Source organism: Astyanax mexicanus, chromosome 16 (assembly GCF_023375975.1).
Source record: "Astyanax mexicanus isolate ESR-SI-001 chromosome 16, AstMex3_surface, whole genome shotgun sequence".
In the NCBI taxonomy this organism is placed as follows: Eukaryota; Metazoa; Chordata; class Actinopteri; order Characiformes; family Acestrorhamphidae; genus Astyanax; species Astyanax mexicanus.
The window spans coordinates 36096900-36119454 of NC_064423.1; the positions used below are offsets into that span (position 1 = coordinate 36096900).

Below are 22555 nucleotides of genomic sequence, written 5' to 3' on the forward strand. Positions count from 1 at the left end.
GTCGTTCAGTCCACTGATGATGTTCTCTCTCTCTCTCCCTCTGTAATACGTTCTCTCTGGCAGGATAAGGAGGTGAGAGCGGTCTTCCTGCGCTTGTTTGCACAACTGTTCCAGGGCTACAGGTCCTGTCTGCAGCTCATTCGCATCCATTCTGAACCCGTGATTCACTTTCACAAGGTGAGAGACGGCGCGTCAGGCCGGTACACCCCGACATTAACCCCGGCGTCTGTGGGGAGGGATTTGGGGGGGCTGGGTCACACACAAGTGAATGATTACTGTACCATCGAACCCTCTCTGTCCTCCTCAAACCGGTCTAAGCCTGAATTCACTGGCATCTGATGAACTTCATGTGTTTTTTGTTAACAGATGAGACCTCCATTGGTCACTCTTTTTTTTTTTTTTTTTTCGTTCTTCATATGTGGGTGATTATGTAATGACGATTGATGCCCCCATTTGACTTTGGCTAATGAAGGTTACCTAACAAATACATTGCAAATAAACAGCAGTTTTAGCAAATTATATAAAACATTTGGACACACCTTCTCGTTCAATGTTTTTCTTTATTTCTTTGTTCAATTTATTTTCTACATTGTAAAAAGTGTTTGTACTTCACATTAATCTTCTGATCTAAACCTGATGAACTGAGATGGTGATTTGATCTGATTTAATTGGGATGAGCTGGAGCTTCACAGCGTGAAGGAAAAGCAGCAACTATTGTTCAGCACCTCCAGAAACTCCTTCCTTCAAGACGCTGAGAAAACTATTCCAGGCGACTCTCCCTCATGAAGACACTGAGAATAAAATCTCACCAAGAGTGTTCAGATCTGTCCTTAAAGATAAATGTGATACTTTAGAAGAAATCTAAAGTATATTTAGCACTGTCTGCATGTGTTCCTTTATAGCTGCTTTAAAGTCTTCTATATTAAATGTACTGAAGATCTACACCTTAGTTATTGATGGTCACTTAATGCATATTAATTCAGTGGAAGTCCATGTAAAAAGAGTTAATTTCAGTTCATTTTTAAATATTTCTGTTGGTCTGTTCATCAAGAAATATTGGCACAGTGTGAGAAACAGTTTGTCTGTTCAAGTTATGTAGTAAAATTAAAATCAACAAAAATGGAGATACTTGTTTTTCATTGGACAGCGACGATATGCATATCTTACCAGGATACAAGAGGCACGTGAAATGATCAGGTGTGAACAGGGTGCTAGACATATAGGATTATTTTCATGATTTTTCTTTATCAACCAATGGTTGTTCGGATCAGCAGTTTTAGTTAAATATATATTACATAGCAGATGAACACAGTGATATTTGAGAAATGAAATGCAGTTTATAGGATTTACATAAAGTGTGCAATAATTTCTTAAATAAAATTAAGCAGATACATAAATTTTCGAACTCAACAATAAAAAATAAAAAAAATGCATCAATATTTAGTAGGTCCTCCTTTTGCAGAAATAACAGCCTCTAAACGCTTCCTATAGCTTCCAGTGAGAGTCTGGCTTCTGGTTGAAGGTATTTTGGACCATTCTTCTTTATAAAACATGATATATATGTAAACGAAATTGCTGTTTTGAACAACCCATGATTTATAAAGAAAAAAAAAAATGATTATGGTGTGCCCAAACTTTTTCATACCACTGTAAGTTTGCTATAGTTTTTTATATTGTCATAAATCTGGCAATATTTTAGTGTACTATACAATATACTGGCACAAATGTACTTAAAATTATAATTAATTAGACAAAAAAATTGCACAAAAATAGATTTTTTTCTGCACTAATGACTTGATTTACCCTGGCTTATGAGTGTGCAAGTGTTTATAGATGAATAAAAACAATGTTTAGACTACTTTCACTTGAATTACTCAGATCAGATTGTGCCAACAAAACAAAAGGGGATTGGGGATCCCCACTGACCATTTCACATTTATAATGATAGCTAGTATCTGTGTCCAGCACCGATTGTGCTCATTTGTTGGACACAGCTTCAAAAAGTAAAGCAGCTTATTTCGAATGTTAGGTTATCGCAATACTTTTTTTTTTAAGACAGTCTTATTTGTCTCCCTGCAAATCATGCTCCCTGTACATTTATCAGTCTGATTTCAGCACAGAGTGTTCTAGAGGCTCGAGGCAATGGCGTTGTTGATTTTACCTCTAAGCAGAAGCGTCTTGCACTTGTACAAATACCTGCCTTTTCATAAACCAAGCGGTTCGGGCCGGTGCCAGAGTATACAGGGAGTTGAGGGGTGGTCTTGTAGGACCAGGAGATAACAACAGAGCTGTGTTTCAGTTCTGGAGACTTTCACTTTGAAGTGCTTGGCTGAAAGCACTATTGAAAGCATATAAAGTACGAATAAATCATGTAGTTGTGTTAAAACGACGTTACTGTAGGTTAAATATTACTCCTGCAATAGTAGAAGTCCTCCATTTAGACATTTCAGTACAAAAGTCTTGGCCTTCTAATGTACTTAAGTATTGAAAGTAAGAGTATCAAAATTAATTATGGCTCTAATGTCCTATAATCATTGTTATAAGAAGATTTTCACTTTATCAGCTATCATTTTTTTTTCATAAAAGTACTCTAGTGTCACTTTAACTGTAATCTGTTTACACTGATCTATAGTACCAGTCAAATATTTGGACTCTTCTCATTGAATGTGTTTTCTTAATTTTTATGATTTTTTTATTGTAAATTTAATATTGAAGAATATATTAAAGCGCTACAGGAACACATGCAGAATTATTCTGTAAATAAAAAGTGTTATACACACCAGAAATATGTTTTTTTACTTTAGATTCTTCTAAGTAGCACATTTATCTTTGAGGACAGATCTGAACACTCTTGGTGAGATTTTAATCTCAGTGTCTTCATGAGGGAGAGTCACCTGGAATAGTTTTCTCAGCGTCTTGAAGGAAGGAGTTCCTGGAGGTGCTGAATAATAGCTGCTGCTTTTCCTTCACGCTGTGAAGCTCCAGCTCCCAAACTAGAGCTTAGATCGGGCCCAAAATATAATAGCATATGAGCCTGAGCCTGATCCTGATGTAAACACAACATTTTTTTAGTAAGTAGAGCTTTAAAACTGATCTTTTAAAAACATTTTTCGAACTGTTTGAATGAGTAAAATCTGTTCAGAATGATGATAATTAACATTGCAACACTGAAGAAGCATAGACCTGTTATTTAAGAATTTTTTTTATTAAGAACAGCTACACACAGCACTGCAAGTCAAGTGGAGAAGCTCACGTGTGAGTGAGCCCCAGAGCTGCGTGATTATAACATTCTAACTTGCAATGTGCAACTTTTTCTTTAAAATACAGTTTGATTTGTTAGTATATTGTTACTATATTGTCATAATCACATTATAGCTTTATAGAAAATAAATATGGCATTAAAAAACAGACGCCTATGTCACAGACCATTCCATTGAGCACGGCCCATGAAAAGTGGTGGGTCATTGGGCATCAGGTCTGGCTTGGGTTCTGGCAGAGAATTTTTATTGTTTTCATGTCTTAAATATTAATCTACAATGAAGAAAATAAATACATTTAAACTGTACACTATATTGCCAAAAGTATCCATTGGTCTGCTTGCTATGTTTGGTGATGTGAGGCTTGTATGGATTTGAGCTGCTCGGACATTAAAACTCTCCATTCCATAAGTCTTTCTGTGCTCTACTATTGATCTAATCTCTCGTTTCACTGTGTTATAATATCACTGACAGTTGGCTGTGGAATATTTAGTAGCGAGTAGTGAAATTTCACGACTGGACTTGTTGCTGCACAGGTGCTGCATCCAATCACTGAGAGCCTCCTGAGAGCCTGAGACCCATTCTTTCACTAATGTTTGTAGAAGCAGTCCCAGCATGACTAGCTGCTGCTTTTATTAAATGTCTGTAGCCATAGAAGTGATTGGAACCTGAGTTTAATGGTTTGAATGGGTTGAGCGAATACTTTTGGCAATATAGTGCACATTAAAAAACAGTTATCGTGACAGGCCTAACCTCGTCTGTAGCCTCGCGATGAGACACAGGCAAAGAATCCAAATTACATTTGTGTGTGTGTGTCTGTGTGAACGTGGGGTGTGTGATTATGTGTTGCCCACACCCCCCGTTGTTTTTGTTTGTGTGGGAGGCTGTTTCTACAGCAACTTCTCTGCACATCCTTCTTAGAGCACCCCACATGGGTCAGATTATGTCTGAGGAATGCAGCACGTATCCCCAATAACTCTCAGCATCTCCGTGTGCCAGCCCAGCTCCGAGGCCTGGCGTTCTTCTCCATCCCCTTCCGCTTCCCACCCACTCACTATTAGCCTGATTTCTGCAGTCAAGCGTTTACAAAAGAAACTCATTCTATAATCATTTAGCTATTTCTATCTGCATAAACAGCGGCTGGTTGAGGCATGGGTCATGCTGTTTGTTTGTTTGGCGATTGTCTAGTTTAGGCTAGTGGCTAGACATGTGGCATTTACAGGGTGTTTTTTTTTTTTTTTTTTTTTTAAGGAGAACTTTGGTGTAAAATGAACTTATGAACTTTTGGTGTAGTAAAATATGATAAAGAGTACTAACCTTTGTTGAAAAGCACACCTCCGTTCTACCGAAGCTTTCTGAGATCCAGTAATTTTGTGCTTTTTGCTCAGCACTCTTCAGGATTGTAGATTCTCACTGAAGGCATCAAAACTATGAATGAACACATGTTGAGTTTTATGTACTTAACAAAAAAAAAGTGAAATAACTGAAAACATATCTATATATTCTAGTTTCTTCAAAATAGCCACCCTTTGCTCTGATTACTGCTTTGCACACTCTTGGCATCATTCTCTCTATGAGCTTCAAGAGGTGGCCACCTGAAATGGTTTTCCAACAGTCTTGAAGGAAGGAGTTCCCAGAGGTGTTTATTAGCACTTGTTGCTCCTTTTCCTTCTTCACTCTGTGCTCCAGCTCACCCCAAGCCATCTGGATTGGGTTCAGGTCCGGTGACTGTGGAGGTCAGGTCATTTTTTGTTAAGTGCATAAAACTCCACATGTGTTCATTCATAGTTTTGATGCCTTCAGTGAGAATCTACAATGTAAATAGTCCTGAAAAAAAAAACACAATGAATGAGAAGGTGTGTCCAAACTTTTGGCTTGTACTGTATGTATATACGTCTATGACATCAGTACAATGATGGCGGCACCCGGAGATTTAGCTACGCTACGGGTTGTAAACAATGTTTTTTAATAAGCTTCTTATGCAGTTTTAAAGTTATTAATTCCTCATTTTAAGTGTCAGGGCTCTACCAATTCTACCAATGAGGTGTGGAGCTTTTTTGAGGCTGGATAGCGGTGTAAAAAGCAGTGCAATAATTTATCAGGGGCAAAATATACCCCAAACCGCCATATTATATTGAGTGCTGGGCAAAAAGCCCAAAATTACTGGATCTCAGAGAACTGTGGGAGGACAGAGGTGGTCTATACAATATGGTTTGCTACACCCAAAGTCAATTTAACACCGGAGTTCTCCTTAAACCACAGAATCTGAATAAATGTAACTTATTTGATTAAAATGCCATTCCCTTTTGACATCTTTTGTTTTTTTACGTTGCAGGCTGCCTTCCTGGGCCAGCGAGGCCTGATCGAGAACGACTTTTTGCCCAAGGTGCTGGACGGCATGGCCTTTGCCGGCTTTGTGTCAGAGAGAGGGCCTCCATATCGAGCCTGTGATCTTTTTGACGAGGTATAATGCACCACCAATGTTAATATTCAATACCTCACAATTATTAGCTTTTTCTTTATATTTCCTTTTACATTTGTTTCAATATAGGGAGTATCGGGCACTGGATGGTTTGCATCCTGGTCATGCAGCTTGTCATCAGCTGCCGGAGCCCTGAGAGAGCGCAATTGGGCTTGCTCTCTCTGGGTGGATACAGTAGATGGCTCTCTTTCCTATCATCACTCCTAGGGTGATGTTGATCAGCAAAAGGCTGCATCTGTGAGCTGATGTATCAGAACCGAGTCGCTGTGCTTTCCTCCGAGTGTGCTGTGATGCTACTCAGTAAGGCTGCATCAGCATCAGGTCAAAAAGTGGCGGTGACTTTGAGTGTAGAAACAAGGAAGTGTTTTTAATGGATTAATATTTTATTTAAACCTGTAGTAAATGAGTCTGGTATGTTTGTATGGTTGTCTCTGTAGCTGGTGGCCTTTGATGTGGAGTGTTTTAAAGAGGAAGAGGAGAACCCAGCTAAGTTACAGAAGCACACGAGAGATCTCTCAGAGCAGCTCTATCGAAATGTAAGTCTCATCTTTTGATCCAGTGTTTGTGCCTTCAGGCTGCTCTCTTTCCCTGCCATGACCTCAGCCTTGACTCTTTGAAAGGCTGCCATGGTTTAACATCATCTTACTGGATCCTTTCCAGCGCTTCTTCACCAGAACTTCATCAGAAAGTTCTGTTTTTCAGTGTTGATTATACTGTAATTCTGCCAAATATTTGATTGATTATTAATAAAAGAAATGGACTTGGATGATTTACTCTGGGTTTAAGGCTTGTTTATTGGCATTGGACTTATTTTCAGTGCAGCTGAGCCCAAGAGAAGCATGTAATACACTCAGTAATTAGGGAAGACTTCAATTTGCAATTGTTTTGCACATATCCTGTGATTCCTGTTTGTGCCAACTGTGTGTTTCTCTCATGGCTCTACAGGAGAACCCCAACCCTCATATGGCCTTCCAAAAAGTGCCTCGGCCGAGCGAGGGCTCTCACCTGCGGGTGCACGTGGTGCCCTTCCCCCTGCTGGACGAGGACAGGGTGGAGGAACTCATGCAAGAAAGCCTGGCTAAGCAGAATCACACAACCATGACTGTTCGACCAGAAAAGAAGTGTGTGGTGCCCGCGGGGCCTCCTGTGGGTGAGTACTGAGTATGCCCAAAAACAGCTAAGTAAACCATTTTAGAGTGAAATCACCCTAAAAGAGATAATCACCCTGTACCATGTTATATCACAATTCCAGATCTAAATGAGCTTTTTCAAAGGCTTCTATAGGAAAGGGCAGGTGATGAAAGTTTCAGTGCTTCCACTAAGCAGGTACCTAACATACTAAATATTTCAATATATGATTATCACCTGTATTATTTCAGATCGTAAGGAATTATCAATGAAGAAATGGCAGTTTACAGAAGATGGTGGTCAAGTTGTGATCTCAAATTCAAAAACATGTTTAGAAAGAAACTGCTCATAGGATTAACAGCAATGCCAAAGCACCAGACCACCTCAAAAACCTCTACAAAAGACTTTCCGTCAGATTAGCACACTTTGGAATGTTTTTTACTATTTTACTGTTACTTAATTGTCTTTCTGTTAATGCTGATCAAATAGCTTAGTCATACTGATTGACTCGATTAGTCATGCCGGTCAAATAGCTTAGTCATTCTGGGTGACTCAGTTAGTGATGCTGTTTGAACTGAATGGTCATGCTGACTAAATGGCTCAGTCATGCTGGTCAATGAGCTTAGTCATGCTGGTTGACTCGATTAGTTTAGTCATGCTGGTTGACTCAATCAGTCAAGTTATACTGGTTGACCCAATTAGTTAAGTCATGCTGGTTGACTCAATTAGTCAGATCATGTTGGTTGACTCGATTATCCAATTCATGCTGGTTGACTCGATTTGTCCAGTCATGCTGGTTGACTCGATTAGTCAAGTCATGCTGGTTGACTCGATTATCCAATTCATGCTGGTTGACTCGATTTGTCCAGTCATGCTGGTTGACTTGATTAGACAAGTCATGCTGGTTGACTCGATTAGTCAAGTTATACTCATCAACAAGCTTAGTCATGCTGGTTGACTCGATTAGCCAAGTCATGCTGGTTGACTCGATTAGGCAAGTCATGCTGGTTGACTCGATTAGCCAAGTCATGCTGGTTGACTCGATTAGGCAAGTCATGCTGGTTGACTCGATTAGGCAAGTCATGCTGGTTGACTCTATTAGTCAAGTCATGCTTGGTTGAATCGGTTAGTCAAGTCATGTTGGTTGACTCGATTAGCCATACTAGTTGACTCGATTAGTCAAGTTATGCTGGTTGACTCGATCAGTCGTACTGGTTGACTTGATTAATCAATTAGTCGATTAGTCATGCTGGTTGATTCGATTACTCAATCAGTCATGCTGGTCAATGAGCTTAGTCAGGCTGGATGACTTGATTAAACAGGTTATGCTGGTTGCTGGTCAGCAGAGATGTTTATTTGTGTATAATCTATCTTTTGTTGTTTATGGTTAAAAGTCCTTCTCTCTCTCTATTTCAGTGTCCATCACAGGGAAGGCCAGCTGCGTGTTTAACAGTGCTCGGCGCCTGGAGGTGGTGCGGAACTGCATTGGCTTCATCTTCGAAAATAAGACACTAGAGACCGAGAAGGTGACTCTAGCGAGCATTCCATGAGTTCACAACAGAACATCTTCACTGCAGTTTGTGATTAATACACACACACAAACACACACACATCTGCAGCGGGAGATTAGTGAGCATTACTGATGGCATTCTTAGCATGGATATCAGCATCAGTCCTCCAGCTGGGAGCTGTACACACACAGGAGACGAGGAGAGGGGGGGGGGTGAGCAAACAGTCACACAGACTCCACTTATCTCCCTCCCCTTATCACAAACAGAAATATTATTCTAACATTAACCAGCCCCATTGTTTGCCTAAGCCATTTACATTTTCCTAAGCTAAATAACTTCATAAATGACCTATAAAAACGAGCCGAACCACAGGGGTAACCCAGGTCTCCTCCAGATCGTTCCTGATGGATCTTACTGATGTGGATGATGTGGTGCTAGCCAGTTACTTTGCGCACCCACTGGGTTTAATATGTGAGTTACATAATGCAAGCCTTCACTCCTTTGTGACTGGAAAAATGCTGAACTCCCTGCTCACTGCACCATGGATCCAATAAACCCATCACCACCATTCAGACGTTTCCATACTGCATACTGTATATGAAAATCTGTATTTATACAGAGCAGCCAGAGGTTACACTGACCTTTAGAAAAGTGATTCATTGGCTGAAGTTTACAGCCAATGAAAACCCAAAAATCGGTATTTCAAAAAATTCCTGCTGGAAAATGAAATCCGCATCTCCATAAACCTTTTCAGCAGAGGGAAGCATGAAGTGCTGTAAGATTTTGAGGGAAAACAAAACTGCACTGACTTTAGACTCCAACCATCACTGATCATCAGTAAATTTTACATTTCATTTGTAAAACAAGGGAGCAGAGTCTGGAGGAAGAGTGGAGTCCAAAACTGCTTGAGGTCTAGTGTGAAGTTTCCACAATCAGTGATGGTTTGGAGAGACATGTCATCTGCTGGTGTTGATCCACTGTGTTTTATTATCAAGTCTAAAGTCAGTGAGTAATTTTTGAGATGCACTAGTAAGCATTGTAAGAGATCACTTGGATTAGATTCCAAACTCGATCTAAGAAAAAAAAACTTTCTTAAACTATACTTAGTGCCGATTGGCACAACTGTCTTTCTTAAATGGATGGGATTGTGATCATCAGCAATTCCCCAGCCATCCCTCTTCATAATCATTAGCAGCATTAGCATCACCTAATGCACCACAGGCTCATATCTCCCAGTGTAGCACATTTGGGAGTTGGTGCTTTAAGCTATGACCTGACATTTAGTTGCCAGTATTTTGGAAAGATGCATTGGCAAGCTTCATTGTGGCATTGTGTAATTGTATTGATTACGTAACAGAAAAAGCACAACAATAAAATGACACATCATAAATTTTATTTAACTTGTACAGCAGCTTGCATGTTCTAACAGGCTCAGCGAGTTGGACCTTTAAATGACCCACACTTACATCATCAGCTATTTAGTGTTATTGCTTGTGTTAGTATTACTAATGCTAATTGAAATGTGAACATGTTGTGCCCAGGCTCTCCCCGCAGCCCTCAGGGCACTGAAAGGCAGGGCGGCGCGACAGTGTCTTACAGAAGAGCTCAGCCTCCATGTGCAGCAGAACCGGGCCATCCTGGACCATCAGCAGTTTGACCACATAGTACGCATGATGAACTGCGCTCTCCAGGTAGGACTTCTGCTTACCTGCTCCCCAAACCACTATACAAAATTATATAGCACCAGCTGTATAATTATATAATATAAAAGACAAGATATTTCTTTATTACTCTCACATCAGGGTAATTTCAGAGAAGTCAAGGTGAAGAGAAGTCAATTCAAGATTAAGAATAAAAGTTATTATAGTTAAAGTTATTATATATAAACTGCATGAATATGAGCTAGAATAACATCGATAACAGCTAGTTTATTATTAGGACAAATCCTAAATTATAAGCACCGAGTACTGTGTATTATTCCATTTAATATTCTTTTTTTAAAACCATTTAATATTCTTTTTTTAAACCTTCCTGACCTACCTAATATTGAAATGGTAGTATTTATTAATGTAGAAATAGGTCTGCATTTTCCCCTTTTATAACAACAAAGCAACAGTTTGGGAGAATTTAGAAAGAAAAAGTGGATTATAAAACACAAAAGGAATTTTAGTGCTTTGCATTAATAAAATGACACAAAAATTATCACCATATACTTATTTGTAATTTTAGATTGGACATACAGTGTCCTTTAACCTTTAAGAGAATTTATTTTATTAATTTTTTTCCTTGATTTTTAAAAATAAAATTGACAACTGCATTTAATCTGAGAATGTGTAAATAAGTTTATAATTATATTTGATAGATATGTTAACCACTAATACATGTTTAGGGTTCAATGGATTAAAACTAATCACAATTTAAATCACAGTCATAATAATCTGTGGAAAAATTGCAATTAGATATTTTGCCCGAGTCGTACAGCCCTAGTACATAGCCTTGCCATGAGCACACTGGCCAGTGTTGGGCCATACCCACAAGATAGCACCTCACAACTTGTATAGGTGTTGGCAAACCTAGGCTCTTCAATGAGGTAAAACTTCTTCATGATCTGTCTACACACTGCTGTCCCTATACTTTTATAACACATAGTATGTAACACAGACAAAAAACTTTGTTTTCCATTATCATGCAGCCCTACATTCAGCTCTAATATTGATCTATTGCTCTGGAAACCAGCTCTGCACCTTATGTAACTTCTTTTTGTGACTCATGTGTAACGTATGACCGCATGGGGAGAAATGATTTGAGCTAATTACCGCTCTTTGCTTAAGCTTCAATATCTGTTTTGCTTTTGTAAATTACAATTTCTTCAGAGACTCAACTCACCCATAGATCACCAGGCTGTGTGATGCGCCCAGTGCTTTATTTTTATTTTACTTGCTCTACTTTTCTCCAAGTTTTCATAATGATTGGCGAGTTATTAAACATGTTGGAGCTGCTGGAGACCTTTAGTAGCTGCCATGTTGCCATCAGTCACAGGGCATAACAAGGTCCTGCTGCTAATCCTGTATGTTTTACAGCTTCATATCATATGGTCGGGGGATTTTAACAGCTCTGTGCTGTTTTTCCTGCAAATTAACTACTTTTACTTTTATTGAGTCGCTTCGAGTTCCTGGCATATTTTGGTGCTCCAGACTGACAGAGCCGTTAGTGCAAACATCTGCAGCCAAGCAGACTTCTTGGAGAGCCCTCTGCAGGTCACTGGCTGTGAGGGTTGTAAAAACAGTCAGGGGCATCCCAGTTTGAGTGCTGGCCGCTTAGTTGTATGACGCGAGGTCAAGTATGTGTGTGCGTGCGTGCGTGTTTTTTTTTTTTTTTTGGCAAAATGTTAGAAAGGCTTTGGTATGCCACCTCATTGTATTTCTAACCTTTAGTCAAAGCCAGCTCTCTGGTTACCCGGGTGGATAATACCTGCATTTAGATTATGCTTTAATAATAAACGTATTTAAACTATGAGGAAAAACAGATGGAATTATTTAGTAAACAAAAACGTATATTAGATACTTCAGAGTAGATTACGGCTAAGCAGGAGGTGCCAGGCATTTGGCATTTTCTCAGTCAGCTTTATGAGGTAGAGTCACCTCAAATTCAGTCTTTCATTTAACAGCTGTGCTGAACTCATCAAGAGTTAACTACTTGAATTTCTTGTCTCTTAATGTGTTTGAGAGCATCAGTTGTGAAGTTGTAAAGAGGCAGAGTTACAGGTATACAGTGAATAGTGAATATTTGATGTTCTAATCCAGATTATGAGAAGCAAGAACTACTCAACTAAGTAAAGAAAAAAAATACTTTAAGAAATGAAGGTCAGTCAATCCGAAAAGAAGATTTAAAAAATATATAGAAAGGATCCTGATGTTTAGTCACAAATACTGTTTAAAAACATTGTGATGAAACTGGCTTTCATCAGGACCGTCCCGGAAAAGGAAGACCAAGAGTTTCCTCTGTTGTTCAGGATAAATTCACCAGAGTTACCAGCCTAAAAAATCCCAAATAAGATAACCTAAATGCTTCACAGAGTATTTTGGTTTGTTTAACACTTTAAAGTTACTACATGATTCCTTATGTGTTCTTTCATAGTCTGGATGACTCCAGTATTCATTTACTATGTAGAGACAGAAAATAAAATGATAATTTTTTACACCTGATTTGATATAGTGATTACACTTTATAGTAGGGTTTATATTGTTATTATTATTTCTTCCATTTATTATATAATACTGTTATGTTTTTGGTTTTGTGGAAAAATGATAAGCATCCAAAGTATCCAAAGAAAAGAACAGTCCTTCAACAATAGCTGATAAAACCATGGGACTGCAAGGGATTACTTTGGCATATCTTTGTCAAGCACTATAATACAGAGTTACATTCACACTCACATTTACCGCTCACAACAAGAACCCTATGTTAACCATGTCCAGAGATGCCATCAACTCTCTTGGATCATCACAGAGTGGAAATGTGAACAGCTCACTGCAGGTCACTCAAGGCCTCAGGGCCATCGCAGTTCGAGTGTTCTGCACTCATGTGTTCTGCACTCAGGTCAAGTATGTGCTCTCCTGTGGCTTGGGTTGTTTTTTGTAAGTTTTTTTGGGGGAGCGAAGTATTAGAACTGGCTTAACTTTGTCTTTCTGACCTTTAGTCTAATCAGTTTAGTTCTCTGGTGCCCCGGTAGATAATACCTGCATTTAGGAGATGTTTTCTTGGTATTTTTCACACTGTATATTACAAGGTGCACTTTCAATAAATGTCTATTTTCATACATAAGGCACACTGGATTATGTGACACTAGTAAGGAACAGGGGTGTTGCCATGTTTTCCTTCAACTCATCCGGTCTCACCTCTGGGTGGTGGTGGGTAACTAAGTTAAGTAAAGCTTAGCTAAATGAACAAAACTGTAATATATTAAAAAAAAACATTTTCTTACAATGTCAGATGAGTGCTGGATGTTTAGCTACACAGATTTCTCTCCTAAAAACTATTTATTTAGGTGAGTAAAGCACTTCTGTTTATTTACTGTCAGCTTAGATTTCCTGATTTCCACTAAGGCTGGGTGCAGCAGCATTAGCATTAGCGGCTAACCGCTAGTTCTAGAGTGTTTAGCGGCCAAAGTTAATACTGCTCCAGCCTTAGTGCTGGAGAACTAAACTGAAACTTCTGTGTATTGCTGTACTTCAGCGGAGTGGCTTAACTGCTCCTTACAACCTGACTGATAAAATTCATACATAAGGCGCACCGGATTATAAGGCGCACTGACGATTTTTGGGAAAATTTAAGGATTTTAAGTACCCCTTGTAGTCTGAAAAATATGGTAAGCATGAATGACATCTACCTACATATTTATTAAACCATTAGGTCTCATTGTGGATCTGTGGAATGCAGGAATGCTCTAAACAGTGTGTTAAATGTGCAGGTTAAACATATGCTGTTCTTGGATGATGGCCAAGCATGTCTGACGTGTGCTGCGCCTTTACTTTACTTTTTTCCCCTTTTTTATTGAGAAATGAGCTCCATATGTGTGTCAGGTTTTCAAGGTACACTTGCAAACGTTGGAATGTATTTGAAATGATACAGCAGCGTTTTACTGCAGCGATACAATGGTAGTTCCACATTCCTCAGAAGGTTATGTAAAAATGACGTGTATGAAAGCCGTACACTGCTAGCCATCAGCACTAATTAACCAGGATGATGAACAGCATGGCATGAAAAGAATAGGTCATGTAGGAAGTGGAATAGCTTCATTTAGACCAACTGAGACTTTGAGACTTTGCATCTGTATTGCATCAATGAGCATTGGTGGCCTGGTTTTTGATTTGTCTGTGTGTCTGTCTGTCTGTCTGTAAGTACGGACCACTGTTGAACATCAGCATCCCACAGGTCACTGGCCTGAAAGGCTAAATCCCACCAAATTATCTGTCCTAAACAATTTACCATAATTTCAGCTCTATAAGATGCTACTTATTTCACATTCTTTGTACTCTGCGGCTTATATAATAAGCTTCATGCTGCCAAAACACACCAGTTCTAAAATCTAAGCTTACTGTAAATAAACAAAAGTGCTTTACTTATCCAAATAAACTGTTTTCAGGAGAGATACAGGTGTAGATTAATCCAGGGCTTGTCATGACAAGGAAGAATTTAAACACATCACAGAGGGTAGATTGCATCGAAGAAAACGCAAAAAAAAAATGATAGTGCGCATGTTAGGCAGTAAGAGAAGAGACAGTTCTTGAATCTAATTTGTTGGAAAAAGGAAAAATGGCTAGATCACTTTGACAACAGGTAGACTGTGATGGCTAGGCGATCCGATGGGTCAAAACTTCTTTAAAACATCAGGCAGGTCTTGTGTAGTGTTTTTGGTTTGCAGTGGACAGTAGTGGTGTTCCATATCGTGTCATACGTAATATCGCCAAAAAAATCTAAAACCGTAGGAAAAAAACTCTGTACAGTTAATCTATTTTATATTTATTTTGTTGATATTTACATGGTTTGTTTTCAGTTACATGCACTAAATATACTACACTTTAGTTTTGTGGTGCATTACTTTATTTTGTTACACTATGATTATTTTGTACTAAATCAAGGTTGTGGTAGGTTATTCTTTACGAAACAGACAAACAGTTAAACATTTTTTGTTTCTACTGAATGTACGAAACTCATATTCCTTTCATAATCCTTTAATTTTCCCAAAAATCGACAGTGCTCCTTGTATGAATGTATGAATTCTACCAGGCAGGTATTAAGGAGCAGTAAAGCCACTCTGCTGAGGTACAGCCTTATAAGGGTGAGTTTTCAGTTTTCAACAGTAAGGCTGGGTGCAGCAGCATTAGCATTAGCTGCTAACCACAGCGCTAACTCTTTCTTCATTCAGAGGCGAGTATATTGGACTGTAGTCTGTGTGTTTGCTGTGTTAAAACAAGCTACGTGGCATGAACCGCTAGCTGATAGCGCCCTGGGTTACTGAAACTATCCGGTGGCATTTACATCCCATTAGCGCTACGCTTAGCAGCCAATGCTATTGCTGCTGCACCAAGCCTTAGTGCTTGAGAAACTTCACTGAAAACTCACCCTTAGACAATATATTGGAAATCCAACTTACTGTAAATAAATGGAAGCTCTTTACTCACTCATATAAACAGTTTCCAGGAGAGAAATCTGTGTAGATTAATATCCAGTACTCGTTTTACTTAAACACTTTTTTATTATAATTTTTTATATAAAGATTTACAGTCCTTTTTACTTAGGAGCTTCCCCCAGCTTTCCCATTAGATGACAACACCATTGCTCACTTCAATGTAGGCATCCTTACTAGTGTCGCATAATGCGCCCTATAGTCTGAAAAATATGGTCATTTTAGGGCCATATCGCCCACCCCAGTTGACAGTCCCTACCAAAAGTGTTCCAACAAAGGACAACCGGTTATGCATCAGCAGGGCTTATTGATTAACATCATAGGTGAAGAACTGGTCATACCATATGTAGTGGAATGACTTCATATAGATTTACAGGAACAGCCTGTGCTGCTTGAGGTTAAAGGGCTTTTGGCACCAGCGGCTACAATATGACATGGAACGTGTTTGGAGAGAAAGATGAAGACAGCCCTTTACAGATCTCTGACTTCTTATTGGGTCACATCTGGAGCAGTCCATGCCTTCTGTCTAGTGTCAGGAGCAGCTCTGTCCAGTGTGGCGGTACATGGAGACATGTTAATGGAAGCCACCTGACTGATATTGTCCCATTAAGCCGGTGCTGGAGAAGTGATGAATGCACCAACTGTAAAGACTCATCCACAAGAACCAGTGAGTTCAGTAGGTCATCTGTCTCTTTTGCTGGACCATCTTACTGGGTCATTTTGGGATCCTTATCTCTTTGCTTTAATGCGGCTCTGGAAGGGCTCTGAAAATGGTCAAAGGGTTTAATCAGTGACTGTAGAAAGCATAGACAGCACAGTGTGTTTCAAAGGTGAAGACACCACAGGCCTAGCACCTCTACTGACTGGTTGCAGTATAATGTGAAGCTCCTATATTCCATCTATATCTATATTCCATCTAATTAGTCCAAAAATTAATTCCAACATATTTTACTTTCCGCCTGAAATAATTTATTAAATACTTATACTCCTATATTTTAAGGTAGGGTTGTATATGTGTATTTATAGGCCCAATCCCATTTCTAAATTGTACCCCTACCCCTTGTTTTTGAGTGTAACTAGAGTTGAGACAATACATCCAGGTTTTGCCAAGGTTTTGACATTTGCCATTGAACAATAAATAACACTGCTTCATTACCAGACTACTAGCGGTGGTCTGTTGGCGACCCTGCCTTACTGATTTGATAGCAGTGAAGCGCTAAAGTTCAGCAAACTAGCTGCTGCTGGATAACTAGTTAATTTTATAGGGCATTATCGTATGTCTTCAGAAAGGTGGGGAAGGTTCTGCAGCAATTTATTATTATTGTCAATTCCTTAATTGCATTGTGATAGGGTGGTGGAATTTCCTTTTATTAGCTTTTATTGTATTTTTCTGTTCCAGCTTAAAAATGCTGCAGCCTCTGACATCTGTTGCACCATTTCAAAGGGGAACTAGATTTTTGCTGACTCCACCCTCAGCTCAAATTTGAAAAAGGCAAAAAAAAAAATGGGAGGTGTAGTTTGGGAGAGATGCACTGGGTGATGTATGGGTTTAGATTGGGTTTAGATTGGCTGAGCTGCAGCAGCTGCAGTGTGCCTCTGACAGCAGTGAGATGCAGATGGTTGGATGTCAGCAGGGGCAGGGGCGGTATTCTTGACTGACTGGTTGATCTACATATTGTGATGTGTCTCCGTACCAAAGTACATGAACACATCATCCTCACCTATAGCACAGTTAAACCTGAGAGGGCACTGCAAAGGCGGAAATTACCTCAATAAAAGTGTTTTTTCAAGGTTAGGAAAGGTTTATAAAATGTTATTAGGACTGGTATGTTTTATTACTTCAAAGGAACACATTTCAGCTATCAATGGAAAAATGGAAAAATATGGTTTAGGGTTTTAGTGGCTCTTTATGGTGGAACAGAAAACAAATCTAGGTAGCTTGCTTCTGTAAAAGGCTACTAACAATTATGAAGACAATAGTTGTAACTTGATCTCGGCCATCCATTTTGAGTGTACCTCTGAAAAATCTCAGTTTGAAGGGCCATGTGGCGCTAACACTTCCCCTAATCTACCTCTCCAGCCCAACAAGAAGGGGTGAATTGGGATTGGATCTCAGTAAGAGACCAGATTCAATCTGCATTAGTAATACACACTGTACAAAGTTCCTTACAATTCTTTTTCCATAAGTCTGATTTTGGCGTAAAATAGCTTATGTGATCTAATAAGTGGTTAGCGAGCCAGCTAATGTTAATGTAGTAAGACATGTTGGACTACAGTTGCTAGGATTTGTACTCTGTCTGGGCCAGCACTGTCCTCACATCTATTTTCTGGTCTGGACAGAGCCCAGTACTGTTAATAACATTTATTTTCTCTCCTTTATTCATCACAGTTAACCTTGCTGCACTGTACACTCAATGAAGGCAGTCTGAGACTCTTGGGCTGGGAGAATGATCAAGCCTACAAGATACAAAAGAGTATCCAAGCAATTTTAAGTTAATTTCTGTAGAACAGAAGCGAATGTAACCATTCCGTCCATACCTTTACTATACAATGGGTTCCGTTGACCCAGTTCTCAGTTGAAAGACTCATTGGACATATGTAGAGCTTGAGGACAGAGCTGGCGTCAGTGCATTAGTGTAGTTCAGCCCTCTATGAGACATTCCACTGTAGACATGGACGCTGGCCTCTGGATTGTCTTCTTTAATGGATGTAGCAGACATCTCTTTATCAGCATGACACTGTTACTGTCTTGCTCGTCTAAAATATTGACATTTTTTATTTTATAGTCTCTCGGTCATAAAATTCTTGCATCAAATATGTTTAACAGACACATGTGACCGTAGCTGAGCCTGCGTTCGGAGAGCTGTTCCAGATTTGCATTCAAATTTGGGCACCTGTAAAAAGATCATTAAACTGCGACTTCCTGGAACATTGCGTCGTTGAGCGAAAACGGAGAACAGAGTGTTTTTTGAACACTTTATTATTTTTTTTGCACGCATATTTTTATCCTCAGCAAAGTATGCTTTATTTTCAAAAGGATGCTGCTGTTTAATTTCATAGTACATAATACATTCAGATATGCAGCCTAAATATCCAATAGAATACTGTCTGTCGGGCCAAAAAGATCAGACAAAACACGGCAGGAATGTTTTAATTATTTCGTCTCGCTCTTCTAGGTAATTTTGCACTGTTGTTTTCACTGCCTTTTGCATTTTCCAGATACTTCGTCACACTTTTGGCCGTTTTTCGGAGAAGCCGTGCGATCGATAGATTTGTCTTGGATGAGACGTTAAAGAAACAATAATAACAGATAGTCTGACCTACGCTAATTGTTTCATCCCCCCTGTCTGTACACTCATCGCATAACTTAATCCGGGGCAAGGCCAACACAAAAATGTGTGGTGATATGACTGCCACCTCTAGTGCCGGCACTTGTTTACGTGGTGTGCATGTCATGCTTGACCTTGCTGCTGAGGAACACCTCCCACATACAGCATCAAGCAAAGTCTTAGAAAAAATTGGTCAAAAAAGACAGCATTTTTAATGTTTTAAGCAAAATTGATCTCAAGCAATAAAAGAATTTAAGTAATTATCTAAATTAATTGCATGAATCACTTTTATTGTTGTATTTTAAACTATATGATTCAAATGAATTTAAGTAGAGGAGGAGTAAATAAAAAAAAATGAATGAATACCTGGAATATACTGGCATGGCTACAACATACCACATCTCTTTACTCAATGACAGGCATATTTAGGCCAATAATATAACCTGAATGTAACAGTCCTTTCCACCTCAAAACTAATTCTCGAACACTGCATGTGCCAAAACGAAACCAAGAAACTTAATGTAATGATGAACTCTTCATTGTCATTCAGTTAAACTCAAAAAAGCAACAGATTCGCTATTTTGTGTTCTTTTCCACAAGTGGTCCCATTTTCTTCTTACTCCTCTCTCAATCATTATTTATATCATTAAAATTTACAGGGTTCTGAACATATTTATTTACCAAAGAATGTGACGGAGAACGTTTTTTTCAATAATTTTAATAAATTTATATTTTTCCCATTTTCTCCCCAATTTTGCACAGCCAATTACCCAACCCACTCATCAGGACTCCCCTTATCACTAGTAATGCCCCAATTCAACAGGAGGGTGAAGACTAACACATGCCTCCTCCGATACATGTGAAGTCAGCCACTGCTTCTTTTTGAGCTGCTGCTCTGCAATGCTGCATCAGCAGCAGCTCAAAAAGAAGCAGTGGCGCTTGGTGGAAAGCGCAGCAATTCGGTTCCGATACATCAGCTCACAGACGCCCTAAGCTGCGGACATCACCCTTTAGTGATGTGGGGAGAGAGCGCCATCTACCCACCCGGAGGGAGCAAGGCCAATTGTGCTCTGTCTCATAGTGGCAGCACTTTAGAGTGCTGGACCACTCGGCGCAAAAGCCCATTCTTTTTGCCATTGACAAATTAAGCTTGGGCACAGAACGCCAAAGATGGGCATAATCAGCATGGAGCTGTCTACAAAATGATGACAGCTGATCAGAGCACCTGGAAGAAAGCGCTAGATCCCCAGCTGTAATACGTCAGCTACAGATGCCTGTGCAGCCCAGCATCACAAAAGGAGGGGCAAGGGGAGAGAGCACTATTTAACCTACCCATAGAGAGCATGACCAATTGTGCGCTCTCGGACTCTGGCTGCTGATGGCGAAGCAGCATGATCCAGATTTGAACTTATGATCCTCGGGCCACTTTTAACTTGAATTCCTGCTTAGTCATACACATATATATTCATGGAGACGTCCATAGGATCCATTTATTCATTCATTTTATTCATATTCAGACTTTATTTAGAGCTTTAGAGCTTCAGAGCTAGGGGTGGGCGATATGGCTCTAAAATAATATCACGATATTTCAGGCTATTTTTGCGATAACAACATACTTGGCGATATAGGAAAACTAAAATAATTCATTCATTTCAGGAATATAGTATATATATATATATATATATATATATATATATATAGTATATAAACTGCAAACTAAAACAATTATACAATAAACACACCTAAAGCTTCACAGTAAATAATAGACTACTTTTAAGACAGAACAGCCCTATTATCACGATATGGATTTGTAATATCATGATATTTCTGTGTCACGATATGTTGTATACGATATAATATTGCCCACCCCTATTCAGAGCTTTATATCACTACTGACTGTATAGTAGAGCAAAGGTGAGATGATATTCTCCTCACAGGAGGAAATGTTTACTCTCTTCCCTGTCTTGTAGACTCCTGTAAAGTATATGACCGTGTCCTGCTGGGTGAGATATATCCACATGTGCACCGAATCAGCCGGAGATTTATGCGAGGGCATATGTTAGGCTGTAAATTAGATTTGAGACTTCTCTGAAGCTCCACAGCTTGTTTAAGGGGCATTTCAGCACAAGCAGACAGTCTGTGGGCTGAGGAACACGCTGGATATGGATAAGAAGCATTAGCCTTTCAATCAGAGCCTACCACCCAGAGCACTGAGTGATCTTAAATGGAAACTAAATACACATAAAATCTTGAGAGATTTATCTAGAACTGTGTGTGGCCTTTGTAGCCAATTGCTTCTTAGGATTGCTTGAGTAACTAATGATAATTCCTTATGATGTCTATTCCGGGATTTCTGAATCTGCTGTTGTGTTTTGCTGTTTAGTCGTTGCTCTCGCTAATTTATTGGTAGCATACTGTTGTGATTTGTTTGACTCAGTGACTGGATTCAACCCTCCTTTTATGTTACGGGTCAAATTGACCCGTGTTAAAGAAGATCTAGGAAAAATAGTTGAAAATATTGTTTCAGTATGAAACAGCTTCTGCTTGCCTTAATTATTGTAATCAACATATAATATGAAAATAGTTCATCTTACATATATGCAACCACTCCCTACAAAAAAGTAAAACTAAAACAGAATTGCACTGCTATGTTTTAAAGTTATGTAAACTATTGTTTTATATGTTGGTCTTTTAAAAGTAATAAAGACTTATGCTAAATGAACTCTACCTGTTAGAGTTAAGGAACACCATTACACTAAATATTGAGAGAATAATTAGCAATGCTAGTTAGTTATGAAATATTTACACTGATTTTTAGACATTGTTAACTGGAAAGAGAAGGGAATTGTGGCTGATAATAATACTGTAATGCCTTTAATGTCTTCAGAAAAATTAAACATGTGTCTGACTTGTGCAACATTTATAGTGTTTATGGAACTATGGAACAGACATTTGCGCTGGAACACAGAATCTTCGCTGTATTTACTTTTTTTGTATATTTATATTTAACGTACTCCCGCATCAGACAGCTCTGACCAATCAGAGGACACAGGCTGCTCGCGTGGTTTATTGATGCGCATTTTGGTGCGTTTACATTTATGCCTATGTGAAACCAGACCGAACAGAGCGAGAAAATGCATCCAAGTAAACAAACTCATTAACTGATTCGGACCAGAGAAACGAACTACAGGTGTGAAAACGCCCTTAGTCACAAACCTGTATAAAAGCCCAGTCATTCAAAAAAAATAAATAAATAAATAAATACTGTGATATACATTTTTGGCCATTCTGCCCAGCACTAGTTCTCCGTGTTTAGAATGTTATGGCCATATGTCCCAGCTCTAACTTAAGGGAATGAAATCACAGTGTCCATCTTTATATTCACTCAGTTGAGTCAGTTCTTCACTAAAGGCCTAGTTGGACACAGTTGTAGCACCTCTACTGGATGGTGTCAGTGATGGATGTGTAGGAATTATGAGATTGACAGCCTAGGCTAAAACAGATCGTCCACATTACATGAAAAAGCTGTGGTCCAGCTCTCAGATGAGTTTGGCTCATCCCCTGTTCTGAACTGCACAGACTCTGGTTGCAAAATCAAAAAAATTGACATTTTTACCTTTATTTCACTAAAGTAGAAGGAAATTACCTGTAGGCAGTGA

At 39.1% G+C, this 22555-nt stretch overlaps 1 protein-coding gene across 2 annotated transcripts in view; it reads left to right on the forward strand.

The window, feature by feature from the left end:
• sbf2 (SET binding factor 2) overlaps positions 1-22555 on the forward strand; it is a 207335-nt gene that overhangs the window by 91829 nt on the left and 92951 nt on the right. For both annotated transcript variants that reach the window (XM_049465532.1, XM_049465533.1), the window contains exons 12-17: positions 64-177; positions 5593-5721; positions 6177-6275; positions 6685-6889; positions 8284-8393; positions 9920-10069. In XM_049465532.1, the coding sequence (XP_049321489.1) occupies positions 64-177; positions 5593-5721; positions 6177-6275; positions 6685-6889; positions 8284-8393; positions 9920-10069 (807 nt within the window). The remainder of the gene's footprint in view (positions 1-63; positions 178-5592; positions 5722-6176; positions 6276-6684; positions 6890-8283; positions 8394-9919; positions 10070-22555) is intronic.